Genomic DNA, 15,000 nt, shown 5'->3' with positions numbered 1-15,000 from the left:
GACATGTGGGCCTGTGGTAAATAATGCTTGACTTCTCTCATTTCAACCGTCTGTCTACCTTGCCACTGGAGCTAACGTCTGCTAAATCTGTGTCCTCACACCACCCTGGTGTGGTGCGTGAGAGCTTCTTCATGAGCTCCTCTGGTTTCATTGGCTTTCTTTTTCCTCCGGTGTTGCAACGTGTTGTCTCATGCGTACGACTGTTACCGCGTCGTCGGTGATTGATTTATATCAGTTATGAATTGCGATGCTTGACTGTACATGTGCACTATTTGCCAGGGGTGATTTTGTACATCCTGCTGGTGGGCTACCCTCCCTTCTGGGACGAAGACCAGCACCGCCTCTATCAACAAATCAAGGCCGGGGCCTACGATGTGAGCGCACACCTTCTCGCTTAGTCACATGTTGCTACCAACTGTTGCTTTATTGGCTGTGTGTGTGTGTGTGTGTGTGTGTGTGTAATGATGAGCATGTGACTGTGTGGGTTTTTTGACAGTTCCCGTCCCCAGAGTGGGACACTGTAACTCCTGAGGCCAAAGACCTGATCAACAAGATGCTGACCATCAATCCCAGTAAACGTATCACTTCCACAGAGGCCCTCAAACACCCCTGGATCTGCGTATGTGTCTAGCACACACACGCACACACGCACGCACGTGCACATTGATAATGATTAACTAGAGAACCGAATACATCACTGCTACCAGCCACAGTCCTGCCATAAGATGCACTAAACAAGATGCAACAAACACATACATGTATAGAGTACCGCAGGGATGGATGACGTATTTTTGTAGGCTTTATCCAGAAATTGCCGCCCTTTTTGGTTCGTCTATGTGGGTTTTTTCATGGGGATTTCACTTGAATGCATAACATAAGGTCTGTGGTTAACAAAAGTTTATGAAAACGCGAATTTGAGTTCAGCAGGATAGTCTTCACAAGCGTGAATCACTTTTATGCCTTTTGAAGCGTTTTTCTAAAAGTCGCGCTTAAAAAAACGCATTTACGTTCCAAAAGTCATCAAAAGTTATTCACGTTTGTGAAGATTATCCCGCTGAACCCAAATTCGCGTTAACTTTTGTTAACCATAGACCTTATTTTATGCCTTTAAGTGAAATCCCCATTCTAAAACCCCATTCACTTTTCCCCTGACAAACCCGGAAGTATACTTCCGGACTCATTCCTGCGGCACTCTAATCCACCAGACACAGTCCACACACGTGAGCATTCCCGTACACATTAGGGATGGGCATCGAATTTCGAATTTTCGAATAATCGTTGTTATTATCAAGGTCGACTTTTATTATTGAAAGTCGAATTTCGAATTTCGATTTTCTTTTTTTTTTTTTTTTTTTTTTTTGTGTGAGTGAAATGTTGCATTGTCTCCCCTGATTCTAAGTATAGTCGAATCGCTTGGTTTGAGCAAGTAAAACAATTGTTATAAGCATTTTAAGCAAGGTTTATGGATTCAGATTCAGATTCATTTATTTAAAGAATGGGACTTTACACATTAATGAACAGTACAGCCGTACAGTAAATATGCCAGGTTGTAGCCCAAGGGCTAGTTTCCACCTGTAGTCCCATGGCAGGTTGATGTAGTCATGAAAGTGAAAGAAAAATTAATAATACAACAAAGATTAAAAGTACAGAAAGTTAGTAAAACCAAAAATGATTAAAACACATAGTTAATAGTACCAGAAAAAAATTAATAGTATAAAAGGTTAGTGAAACCTAAAATAAATAAAACACACAGAGCATGCTGCAAAACATGGCAAAATCGTTAATTGTGATCACATTGTTGGTTTGATCTGAGCCATATTTTCAACTGGCCTTTGAAGGTGGCGAGACTCGGGCATTCTCTGATCGAGGGAGGTAGATTATTCCAGAGAGTGCTTCCCATGAAGGATAGGGTCTTCTGACTAAAGGAAGTTTTTCTAAAGGGGACCTCACAGACCTTGTTCGTAATGGCCCGGGTGACACGGGTCGAATTGGCGGTCGCACGATATTTGATAAAGTCAGCAAGAGGAGGCGGCGCCAGTCCATGTAGAACTTTGTATATTAGACAGGCAGAGGTGAAATTTCTAAAGTTCTCAAAACTTAGCATGCCATATTTACGTAAGATATGGCAGTGGTGATGAGAAAAGGGTTTTTTATCTAGTATTTTCAGGGCTTTTTTATAGAGTAGTTCGGCTGGTTTGAGGATGGTTACTCCTGTCAGCGACCAGCTAGTTATACAATAGTTCAGATGCGAAAGGATCATTGAGTGTAAAAATAAAAACGCAGCGTCTGTGGACAGACAGCTCCTTATTTGTCTGAAATTATACAGGTGGAATTTAATTTTTTTGGAGATCATTTTAATGTGATTGCTGAACGTTAAATTGGAGTCCAGCATCACGCCTAAATATTTAAACTCGTTAACTACTGATAATTCCTCTGACCCCAGGAAAACATTGGAGCGCGAAGGTGCAATGTTTTTTTTAGAAAAGAACATACAAACGGGAAAAAAAGACTTATGGAAAGACTTATGGAAAAATGAATGGCGGATGAAATCCCATGAAGAGGGAGAGGGGGTGACTTTGTCACCCCTTTGGCACTCAGACCTGAGCCTACTAAATATTTAATGAACCACTCATGATTGTCAAAACTGTTTTTTATTTTCGAAAATGTCAATGTCATGTAACATGTTCTTTACTTCAGTTTTGCAATGCTTGTTTGAGCTAAAAATCCACAGCAGAAGCTTTTTCTATTAATTAATAAAGCCTTAGACTTAGAATCAGGGGAGACAATGCAACATTTCACTCACAAAAAAACAAAAAACAAAAAAAAACATTTTTTATTTTTTTTACATTTTTATTTTTATTTTCGAATTTCGATTAAAAGTCGACTTTGGCCAGCGAATTTCGAATAGTGTTTTTGCTAGAAATGCCCATCCCTAGTACACATCCATACATTTGACTCTCTGCTTTCCTTCCCTCCTAACCCTCATATCCTCCCTCATCTTCTCCCTGCAGCAACGGTCCACCGTAGCCTCCATGATGCACAGGCAGGAGACTGTGGAGTGCTTGAAGAAGTTCAACGCCAGGAGGAAACTCAAGGTGAGACTCAAGCCCTCCAGGAGTCTCCTTTTCCGCCTCTCTCGCTTCCAGTCTCCTCTGGCTAACTCTGAAAGGATAGCTTGCTCTTTAAGACCTTCAAGTTACCTTGCTGTTCTCCTCTTTCTTGCTCTAACCTGATAATCGTCTTATTTCTGTCTCATATTCTATGGTTATATAGCCTGATATCAGACTGTGTTGTCACTCCATTTCCATCTTCTAGTCTGACATTGCCTCCACTCTAACTGATTTCCATGAGGGGAAATCGCCCAGGGGAATTCTATTTTCCCAGACCAATCACTAAGAGACCAACGTATCTGCCTGAATCTAATCAGTCGGGAGAACGCAAAAGAAATCTCCCCTCAAGTGGTACATTTTACCGATTTAAAACAGCCTCGATAGCGGCGTCCATCTTGTCTATGGCGGCCGCTATTGTTGTTAATCCTCAGCGCACTTGACAACAGCTTGACAAGCCCTAGCCCCCCACCTTGTGCTATTTATTGATGCTGATTGGCTAATCGTTAGTCCGTCTCGCCACTCATTGGACCAGTCTTTTTTTTTCCAACTGTGGTCATTGCTGTCGCATATCACGATGCTAGACCAGAAGCTGCCAAAACTCAACTCAGTGGAGTAGCGGATTCACAGGTCTGGCCCCAGGCAACTATGATTACCTGACTCCTCCAACTTTTCCTTCCTTCCTTGCTTCCTCCCTCCCTTCCTTTCTGTCACTGCAGGGAGCCATATTGACCACTTTGCTGGTCACACGAAACTTCTCAGGTAGGTCTCTCTCAGCCTGGTGAGCAGAAGCTGCTTTCCTAATGTTATCTTTGTCTCTTGGTTTCCAGTGGAACACAGATCATCTTGAAAAACAGATAGGAGGCTAGAAAGATTATTTTCTTCTAATGATGGAGATTGTAGGGTTGGGTGCTCTATGGAGAATAGGGTCTTCCAGTCATGAGGAAAAAGAGAGCCAAGGCACTACAAAAATGGTTTAAAAAGCCTGTGAATTTTTTTATTTTATTTTACTTTTCTTAATGAGTAGCTTAATGGAATCAATGCTTTTTAACCTATTTTGTAGTGTGTTGGACCTCTTTTTCCTCAGAACAAAGATGATCTTGGCAGTAACATGTCATTGGTAAACACACATCCTCTCTCTCTCTCTCTCTCTCTCTCTCTCCCTCCCACTCTTCCGCTCTATCTGTGTCTTGTGCTCTCTCATACCTTTTTGCATGTGTTTCCTTTGACCTTCATCTGTTTCCTATTTTCTCAAGCTCTAAACTTGCCTGTTGTTTTCCCTCTCCTTCATTCTGTTGCAAGATGCATTGGCCACATGTTTACTTTGGACTTACTTTTCAGTTAAACCAGACACTGATACGTTTACTGTATCTCTCTTTTTATTCATCATTTTCTTATTTTCTTTTCTTCAAATTTCTTTCCTTTCTTTGGATTGTGGTATCCATCGGAGGTAAGATTTCTGGAATGACAGGGAAGTAGATGGGGGTCGTGCCCCACCAGAAATAGGCAGTGATGTTTGACCTTGTTTACTCGTATTCTACAAGCCAATCTCACATGCATGCAAGATGAGTTGTTTGGTACTCATGAGAGCAATGTTGAATTTTTAGACCTTGTGCTTGCAAATCAAGGGATCTGGGATCGGAATGGAATTTATAGAAGACAGCATGCATTTTGAAATGCATGTTAATGGAATGTAGTGAATGGATTGAAGAGAGAGAGAGAGAGAGAGAGAGAGAGAGAGAGAGAGAGATTGTGTGTGTGCTAGTGGGTGCATGCATGTGTATGCGTGCAAATGTAATAGTTTAAAACAAACACTGTGTGAGTCTGTTTGAGATGGCTAGTTTATCCTTTTCGGCACCTGCTGGATACATCAAAGCAACCACCCACCCTTTCGCTAGCCTGCTAAACCATCGGGAACTCACGTTCGTTTCATTCTACACCTCCACCTGGGCTCCGCCTCTCCCCCAATGTTTACTTGCATTGACAGACAAGCGCCTTCAGCCAATCAGTGCCAGATCCAGTCAAATCCAAATCCACTCTGAAGAACAACGAAAAAACGTATTCTCCACCGGTCCCTGATTGGACCGTACACGTTATGGATTCTGAAGACGCCCGCCCCCGGGCCGGAGGCTTAGACAGTCTCGCAGAACGGAAAATGTGAGTTCACGTGACCGGATGGTTTACCAGGCTAGCCTTTAGCCATTCCTATGTGAATTATGATGTACAGTAAGAGAACAGCCTTGCATCAATAATGATGGCACCCCAGAGAGACTGCATTGCATTATAGTTCCTGTCATTGAAATTTGCACCTGGCATTTGGAGATAAGCACAGCTGACTGATATGCTTGCTGCATGTTAGCGTAGCCTCGGGTTTAGGCTTCTGTTGGTGAACTGTGATGCTGAAGTCTCTGTTCTCTCTCTCTCTCCCTCTACAGCAGCCAAGAGTTTGCTCAACAAGAAGGCAGACGGTGTAAAGGTGAGTTGCTTTGTGCAGAGATGAAATGGCTTTGTTTCTTGCATTAACTGGTTGGAACGTTGTGCGGAGCCTTGTGGATGTGGTGTGCATTGTGTGTGTATGACGTCATCATTCAGGGACAGTCACTCCTAGCAGTGGGCAATGTTTTTTTTTTTTTTTTTTGTAGCTCTATCTCACAGCGCGTGAAGTAGTAGACCACATTGATTCTGTGTGAGTTATCTTTATAGTTAACAAACACACGACCGACAAGTGCGTCTTTATTCGTCACAGACGACCACCACATCGTTATAGTTAAGGTCATGCTTTTTTAAATACTGTGGTCTTCATGTGTTGTCATCCCTGTATTCCCTCTGTAGCCCATGTCATTTATTTTCTATAGTCATTTAATCCTTGCTTCAGAGCCCCTGTAGCACTGTATTCCTAATCTATCTCTGTGTGTAGGGCCCAATCTGAAATCAATCACAGTAGTCGAGTTGTGTGTGCATGTGTGAGTGTTTTTGTGTGTGCGTATATGCGTGCACACGTGTGAATTGTGTGTGCTTGACTAACGCTGTGTGCCTGTGTTGTACTGTATGTAAGCGAGAGTTGATTTGAGATTGGACCTCTACATACATTCTGTGAATCACAGTCACTGTGTTTGGGTCTTACTCAGGACTGTCATCATCCATTCCAGAGTGTATCTCTGCCCCCATGCCTTGAAGGAACAAGCACATAAGGAGGCCATTTACACCTGGCACTAACATGTGTTTTCTGCGATCAGATTGCAATCGGATAGTGCTTGACCACTTGAAAGTACAGGTGTAAACGGCCCCAAGACACATTGAAGATGGATTGCGATCTGATCGGTCAAACCACCTCCGGAGGTGGAATCAGGGACGTATTGTGACCACATTGAACCCAAGTGTAAATGCAATGTGTCCTCGTTTTGGGTGATCAGATTGCAATCAGATTGCAATCTGATCACCCAAAACGCATGCTAACGCCAGGTGTAAATGAAATCAGGCTAATCTGGTCAAGCACTATCCGATTGCAATCTGATCGCAGAAAACGCCAGGTGTAAACGGCCTCAGAGTGTGATAAGCTGCCACCTATGTGGCTGTGTGAAACCAAACACAAAAGGAACATGTTCCAGCCTTGGGATTAAAACCTGGGATCCCCACATGAAAATCTGCCGCCCCACCAAGTGAGCCAAAGCACCAGTGTAGCTATAAGGGAAGCTCACAGGTATTGTATCTCTGTATCCTGTGACTGCACATGCGGTAAAAAACAAACAAACACACAAACATAGGTAGTCATCACTGACATTGGGGAATGAGAAATTGGGAGCAGACATGCAGTGAGAAGTGTTAATTTCCCATGAGTTCTTGGCTCTAGTGACCTCTCAAAACCATAGGGAGGGAGGGAGGGAGGGGGGGTCTTGTAATTCCTTGGCAATGGAAGTAGCATTTTCCATGGAATGAGAATTGTTTTTGTTAAAGCTAGTCATGAACAAAGCCCAGCATTTTATTGATTTCTGGACCCATGTCAGTGATTGTGTGGAAACAATAAGCAAGCCTCAGCAGGCAAAAACATAATTCAAATAGGGAATGAGCTGCCAGTGATGCAAAAACATCCATTTATTGGGTACCTGAAGTCCTGAAAACCTGTGTGGAGTTCCAAAAGCACAGGATAAGTATGAGGTGGAAGTGTTGCTGTAGCCCCCCGCTTCGCGTCAGGTCTAAGAACGCCCCTTAGTTGTTGTAAAATCTTATTGCTTAAATATACTGTGTAGGCTAGGCACATAAAACACTTTATACCTGATTTTTTTTCAGCAAAATGTCTTTTGTGCCTGTATCCATGAAGCCTTTCACACCCATCCCATGATTATTATTTTGTGCTTCTGCATTATTTGGAACTCCACATGTGTTTCCAGGTACCTAATAAGTATTGATATTTTTGCATCACTTGCTCCCTTCCCTAGTTTGGACTCCTGTCAAGATTTGTCCGAGCATTCGGATAGGAGGCCTAGTTCCTTCCCTTAGCCATTCTCTTGCACAGATCACATCAGGGTTGAGTTCAGCCCCACCAAGACGTAACAAACATCCGGGTTATATACTCATCGCTGCTGATTGGGTAACACCTCTGACACGCCTGTGAAACAAGAGGCAGCATACCTCAGAGCCTGTTGCAAACCCTTCGGAGGAAACATGACGTTGGTTCAACCCGAAACACGTAGCACACGGTGCAAAATGTTTAACAGATTGAACACACCCCAGGACTCAGGGACATGGGTGGGAACACCCACCTCAGATCTTTCAATCAGGCTGAGCAGGGGCACAGGAGGTGGGATGCTTATTTTGGAATGGAGTGCAGACAGGGCTGTGTGTGAGGTGTGGGGCTGAGTGTGTATGTGAAATGTGTGTGTCATGTCCCCTCTACACTGCCCCCCGCAGGTCAACAACAAAGCCAACACAGTGACCAGTCCCAAAGACACAGGCCCTGCCCCTGCACTGGTATACACACAACCTCCCCAACACCTTCATCCACAAAACCCCTGCGCCTCCCTTCCTCATACCCCCATCCCCCAACCATGGAGGAGGTAAAGGTTAACCCTATCCTCTCACACAGGGTCAGATAAATGCCAGTTTGACCTCAGCCATAATAACCATACGATGAATTTGAAACAGGATTTCAACCGGATGTATGAGAATAGAGAGGGTGGTAAGTTGGGACAAGTAAAGATGTGATGAGTGAAACAGACTCTTGTATCTAGTTCAAGGTTAAGCTATCCTTGAATGAAATACAGTGTGTGCAGGCTTCTGTCGCTGCACAGCCTGCCCCAGCTCCGGCACATTTGATACAGCCAACCTTGACATAGAATGTTTTCATCATTCAGATTCATATGTTTATTCAGCCAGATGAATGAGCAGCATGGATGGCACATATCGGGATATGCTGGATCGGTATAATGTTTTGTGTTGGCCTGGAACAATAAGTCTGGACACATGTATGGATTGGGCTTTGACTAGTGTACTAGTGTGGTCCTGGATGCGGAGTTAGGGGCAACCTCTACCTCAACCCCCCCACCCCCGCACCCCCGAAACCCCCTCTCCACTACAAGAATCTCATTACATACCGCCGCCGTCTTTGTCTTTGTGCTCCTCCCAGACTGCAGTGTCATAAAATAGTCTCAAATAATAACATTCTTGGCCAATAGTTGTGCAAGGTTGTGTTGTTGTGTTCGGGCTTCTCTGCTCAGATAGTTTGGTTGTGCACGCACGGATGCAAGGATGGGGCACGCTACCATGCTACATGGCCCCACAGCTTTTTCTGCCACTCATTGGCTCGCGCATGGTGCCTGCTCGACTGGCTGTCGACGTCAGGTCACATGACCGCTGCTCCGCATGATGTCAGTGGCTTGCTGTGCCCTCATTTGTTGTCATCGCGCATGAGAACAAGCAGATAGAGTGCCACCTCGCTCCTTCTCTCTGTCATCACACACACACACACACACACACACACACACACACACACACAGGCAGAATGTCTGTTGATGTTATAATCTACTGTAATCTGGGTGAGTGATTAGAAGGGCTGAGCTGGTCATCAGGATCGATTCCACTCAAGCCCCGTGCAGAGACACACATCTGATTAACGAGACAGAGACACACATCTGATTAACGAGACAGAGACACACATCTGATTAACGAGACAGAGACACACATCTGATTAACGAGACAGAGACACACATCTGATTAACGAGACAGAGACACACATCTGATTAACGAGACAGAGACACACATCTGATTAACAAGACAGAGACACACATCTGATTAACAAGACAGAGACACACATCTGATTAACAAGACAGAGACACACATCTGATTAACGAGACGGAGACACACATCTGATTAACGAGACGGAGACACACATCTGATTAACAAGACAGAGACACACATCTGATTAACGAGACAGAGACACACATCTGATTAACAAGACAGAGACACACATCTGATTAACGAGACAGAGACACACATCTGATTAACAAGACAGAGACACACATCTGATTAACGAGACAGAGACACACATCTGATTAACAAGACAGAGAGACACATCTGATTAACAAGACAGAGACACACATCTGATTAACGAGACAGAGACACACATCTGATTAACGAGACAGAGACACACATCTGATTAACAAGACAGAGACACACATCTGATTAACAAGACAGAGAGACACATCTGATTAACAAGACAGAGACACACATCTGATTAACAAGACAGAGACACACATCTGATTAACGAGACAGAGACACACATCTGATTAACGAGACAGAGACACACATCTGATTAACAAGACAGAGACACACATCTGATTAACAAGACAGAGAGACACATCTGATTAACAAGACAGAGACACACATCTGATTAACAAGACAGAGACACACATCTGATTAACGAGACGGAGACACACATCTGATTAACAAGACAGAGACACACATCTGATTAACGAGACGGAGACACACATCTGATTAACAAGACAGAGACACACATCTGATTAACGAGACAGAGACACACATCTGATTAACAAGATAGAGACACACATCTGATTAACGAGACAGAGACACACAGATATCTGATTAACAAGACAGAGAGACACAGACATCTGATTAACAAGACAGACAGAGAAATAATGCTATGTCATAGATAGCACAGTGATTTGCTAATGAAGGATTAAAACTGCAGGCAGGTTCAAAGTAAACAGTAGCCCACCTACTCAACCCTCAAACTCTGAGAAATAACACACACACACACACACACACACACACACACACACACACACACACACACACACACACACACACACACACACACACACACACACACACACACACACACACACACACACACACACACCTCCTCAACTATCTGTGGCATCTTACCTTTTCTGCCCTTCTTTAGTCACACCTTCTCTGTCAACTGTTCTCTGTAGGAACCACAGACGACTGTGATCCACAACCCCGTGGACGGGAACAAGGTACAACATAATCTCCATTTTCAGTTTCATATGAACATGTCAACTGTATTTGATCCTGTGTTCAGTCCCCTTCCTGTTGCATCATGGCCTTCAACTAGTCAAGGTCTAATTTACCATGGAGGTCAAACCATTGAGATATAATATGATAATATATATCTTTTATATGTCGATGGGTCAAACAGCTCTGTGTCATTTTGCTGAGTGAATGAATTAAAATGTGTGCAGTGATCGTAGTTGTTGACGGAGTTCAGGAAGTAATTTCCCTGCAGAAAATGAACACTGCTCTATGCAAATAATGGATTATGGTTTCAGACCGACGAGGAAGTCTGTCAGCAATACAATTCTATGTAGTTTCAAATTGAACCGGATACTCTGAATAGCGGAAGGTAATGTGACTCCAAATGATGCAGTTTACTGACCCACTTTTATGCATTTGAGCAACAATCATGCTGTGTCCAAGGTTGCAGAGAAGCGAAAATGACAATGGTATTTTCCCTCACCAGCTTTAGTAGATTATGTAACAGTCCTCATCCTATATACTATGTTACATAAACAAAAAATATGTGATTCTGAAATTTTTAATATTTGCATTCATCACTTCATATTGCTCATTCAGTGTACAAACAAGATGTGTGTAGAAAATGCTCAACTGTTTTGTCTTGTCGCTCTTAAGGAATCCATTGAGAGTGCCAACACCACCATCGAGGATGAGGATGTGAAAGGTAGGAACACTGTAACTAGTCTTCTCCCCTACGCTGTATGTACTGTAACTACTAGTCTTCTGTAACTAGTCTTCTCCCCTAGGCTGTATGTACTGTAACTACTAGTCTTCTGTAACTAGTCTTCTCCCCTACGCTGTATGTACTGTAACTAGTCTTCTGTAACTAGTCTTCTCACCTACGCTGTATGGCTACAATAACTGCTCCTCACCTTTTACAACAGCATGAATGCCCCCAAATCACTCCAGCGTATCTTCATTCTATTTTGAAACCCACTAAAAATGTACAGTACAACAGTTGAACTCTTGCCCCTTTCCTCTGGCTGTCAGCTCCTTTTGCAAAATGAGATGCATCCTGTTCCTTCTCTTTGCTCTACCTCCTGCCCTGCCCGTCTTTCTGTTTCTCCCATTTATGGCTGACGTTGATCATGACATTGGTTACACTGATAACAATTTCTTTTCCTTCTCTCTTTATTTAATTTTTTTTACCTTTTTACCTTTACCTTTTTTTACCCAAGCGACAACCTCCGGAACTGAAATATTAAGCCAACGCGAAAGTGCCAAAAACTGCAGCTCCTCGAATGGCCACCAAAACGGAAATAATAATAATAGCGGATTTAAAAATAATCTGCTTCGTTTTTTGGCTCTCCCATGTTAAAATTCCCAAATTTACAGCAGAAATAAACATGTCCACAGCCTACTTCAAAAAACGCCTTTGGTATAGCTAATTTCGCCATTCATGACAACTGTACGTACGGGGGGGGGGGGTGAATTTGTATATAACTCACCCGTTTATGCAGTCTATGGCTGGAAAAAGAAGTCTGATTGTATAGAAGTCTATGGGAAAATGACCCTACTTCTCACTTGATTTATGACCTCAGTAAACACTTTCCTAATGAGTTTATGGTCTCAATCTGTAGTTTCAAGTAATTGGGAACCATAATTTATGGACGTGATTGGCGTGATTGACAGGTGGCCTGTCCAGTGATTTTCCTTCCTATTTCTGAAAGACTTTTTTCTTTCTTTTCCCCTTGTTGTTTTGTTGGGAACTCTTTCCCCCTGCACTCCCTGTCCTACCTTTGTCCACGTACGTCTTAAATAACCCTCATCTCCGTTACCTTTGACACACACTTGAAACCCGCCCGCTGACCTCCGCCAGCCCGTCGTCTGGGCAGCTTAGTGTGCGGTATCTTGAGCTCAAAGGGCCGTTCCTCCCAGATGTCAGAGCCGAGCCAGACTCCCACCTCCTCGGTCCAGAGTAAGTCCCTCCAGAGTGGGGGGAGACGCCCCGCTTCGCTACCCTCCCGCTAAACCAGTCATCACCCGGAGAGCTGCTCTCCCTGCATACAGTGTACTTACTACCTGTGCTCCCGACTTCTTCCCTGGCCCCATCTCATCCAGCCAACCCAGAGGAAACCCATAGTGTGCCCATAGGATGTTGGAGAATGTTGTTCCTTGCGTTGCATTTCGTACCCCTTTCCCCCGCTGCTTTTAATTACCCTGTTTTTGACCCGTGACGTTCTGCCTGCTCCTCCTCCCTGTTGGCTTCTTCTTCACTATTAGTTTGGAGAAGACTCTCCTCTTGTGCTGCATATTTCTGTCTTCGAGATACAGATTCTCGTCTCACTTCTCCCTTCTTCCATTTACCTTCTGTTCTGACTAAACCCAAACATGTCGGTGTCGAACTGACTCACATTGGTGTGTGCACACATGACCACACACGCATTAGGCAATGCTCATACAGTAGGGCCCTGAATTCTTGTTGATTATAAGACTTAAAGGAACACTCCGCCCATTTTCAACCAGCTTTGTATCATTAGAACATCAGTAGTATATCAGAAAACTCAAATTAATAACTCATTAACTCAAATCAACTCTCAATAACTGTCAAACTATTCATCATTCATCTAGTTTGACAGTTATTGAGAGTTGATTTGAGTTAATGAGTTATTAATTTGAGTTAGTGTGGACCAGTGATGTCACTGGTCCACACTTTAACACTCAATAACTGTCAAATTAAATGACAGACTTCAAAACCGTTTACAGGTTTCTGATATACTACTGATGTTCTAATGATACAAAGCTGGTTGAAAATGGGCAGAGTGTTCCTTTAAAAGAATTGTGTGTGGCTGTGAAGGCAATGCAGGTAAAGGAGGTATTGAGTCATACTTACTTAACATGTGTTTTTGTCGCGCAAATTATAAGTCATTTTTTCACTATCCCCCAGCCTGCACCAATAACAATAAAGGTAACCGTCGACGTCTCTTAGTTAAAACCGCATTTGTAGCAAGTACCTGCATCATTGGTTTCTTTTTGGTCGTATTGAGCTCTGTTGGGTGAGCGGAAGCCGAGCAGCATCCTACATGTTCTTGCCTGGTGTCACTATTAGTCATGGGAGGCTTTCTATTTTGTTACCTCACAAATGAAACAACAGAAATTAATTCTGTGGGAAAAAACTTTTTTTTTTGAGCGCCTTCCATTTCTAATAACTTTGGTATCCTGCTCATTTGTAGACTAGCACCCATATGAAACTGGTTTGATATCCATTTCCTTTATCTGCACTCAGACCTGCATTTGCCTGATATACAGTAATATCTGGCAATTTCCACATTAAGTGTGTGATATCTGGCTGACGATGTTGTGTGGTTTTGTGTCGTAGCTCGTAAACAGGAAATTATCAAAGTCACTGAGCAGCTGATTGAGTCGATCAACAACGGAGACTTCGAGTCCTATGCGTAAGTTTCTCTCTCTGTGATTCATTCAATCTTTTGTGTTCGTAGGTCTATAATGTCTAACGTTACTATTCTCACTTGCTTTGCTGCCTCTGTCTTCGTTACTGGTGTAACAGGAAGATTTGTGATCCTGGGCTGACCTCCTTTGAGCCAGAGGCCCTTGGCAACCTGGTGGAAGGACACGACTTCCATCGCTTTTACTTTGAGAATGGTAAGTTAAAGGAACATGGCAACAATTTGGGAGCTTCGCCTATTTGCCGCATTCCCGATAGTAATACGAGAAGATAGATGCCCTTCCCTTCTCTGTGTGTGCACTGCAGTAGTCTCGCTGGCCAGCCTCCCCTCCCTACCGTGAGAAGAGTCTGGCGCCGCAGGTCTCCATAGTGGGATTGCGATGGGCGGCGCTTAGCGGCAGTGCCCTTGGAAAATAGTTTCCGTTTTCAGCGTGTAGCAACGAGCTAGCTTGTAGGTTTCTGCCGTTAGCTTGCTAGCTAGTTAGCGTTGTTGTTTTTCACTGAGGCGGCAGGGCACTATTTACAGCGACACACAGGGAGGAGGGAGCGGAAGCCGCTCTGATTGACATGGTCGAAGCCAATGACAGAGCTTGTAATAAGCCTGGAGCGGACATCCGGCAGGGACTGAAACAGTCGCTCCAATGGGGAGCAGCTGTAGAGCAGGGGAGGGCTTATCCCAGTTGCCTGTTTCCGTGGCGCCAGACTCGCTGGCCAGCGAGACTAGCACTGCAGTAGAAAGTAGCGATGCACCCCTCCTGCTAGTTAGCTTAGCACAATGACTGGTAGTCTGTGGAACAGGCTAGCCTACCCCGTTAAGTCACCAAACACACATTCCAACAGTGCCAAAATGCTCATATGTACATGTTCAGTGCCCGAGTACGATTACCCCCCCTCCCCCCCCCTCTCCCCCGCTGGTCAGCTTTCACATTACAA

The 15,000-nt window shown here is 43.8% G+C and overlaps 1 protein-coding gene across 3 annotated transcripts in view; it reads left to right on the top strand.

Annotated features, from left to right (window-relative positions):
• Nucleotides 1-15,000, top strand: part of camk2d2 (calcium/calmodulin-dependent protein kinase (CaM kinase) II delta 2) — a gene marked incomplete at its 3' end in the record, with an annotated part of 59,792 nt that overhangs the window by 41,477 nt on the left and 3,315 nt on the right. Inside the window, exons 8-20 of one of the 3 annotated variants that reach the window (XM_083635654.1) lie at nucleotides 1-16; nucleotides 280-374; nucleotides 497-619; nucleotides 3,012-3,095; nucleotides 3,827-3,869; nucleotides 5,543-5,583; nucleotides 8,016-8,075; nucleotides 10,559-10,603; nucleotides 11,277-11,325; nucleotides 12,481-12,579; nucleotides 13,549-13,569; nucleotides 13,981-14,056; nucleotides 14,170-14,264. The exon at nucleotides 1-16 is cut by the window's left edge and continues 68 nt beyond it. In XM_083635654.1, the coding sequence (XP_083491780.1) occupies nucleotides 1-16; nucleotides 280-374; nucleotides 497-619; nucleotides 3,012-3,095; nucleotides 3,827-3,869; nucleotides 5,543-5,583; nucleotides 8,016-8,075; nucleotides 10,559-10,603; nucleotides 11,277-11,325; nucleotides 12,481-12,579; nucleotides 13,549-13,569; nucleotides 13,981-14,056; nucleotides 14,170-14,264 (847 nt within the window). The remainder of the gene's footprint in view (nucleotides 17-279; nucleotides 375-496; nucleotides 620-3,011; nucleotides 3,096-3,826; nucleotides 3,870-5,542; nucleotides 5,584-8,015; nucleotides 8,076-10,558; nucleotides 10,604-11,276; nucleotides 11,326-12,480; nucleotides 12,580-13,548; nucleotides 13,570-13,980; nucleotides 14,057-14,169; nucleotides 14,265-15,000) is intronic. The other 2 variants (XM_083635655.1, XM_083635656.1) reach the window with 2 other exon arrangements.

This window comes from Poromitra crassiceps, assembly GCF_964638095.1.
Source record: "Poromitra crassiceps genome assembly, chromosome: 4".
NCBI classification, from domain to species: Eukaryota; Metazoa; Chordata; class Actinopteri; order Beryciformes; family Melamphaidae; genus Poromitra; species Poromitra crassiceps.
Note: the sequence above shows the minus strand (reverse complement) of the source record. Positions and strands in the feature narration are given on the sequence as shown.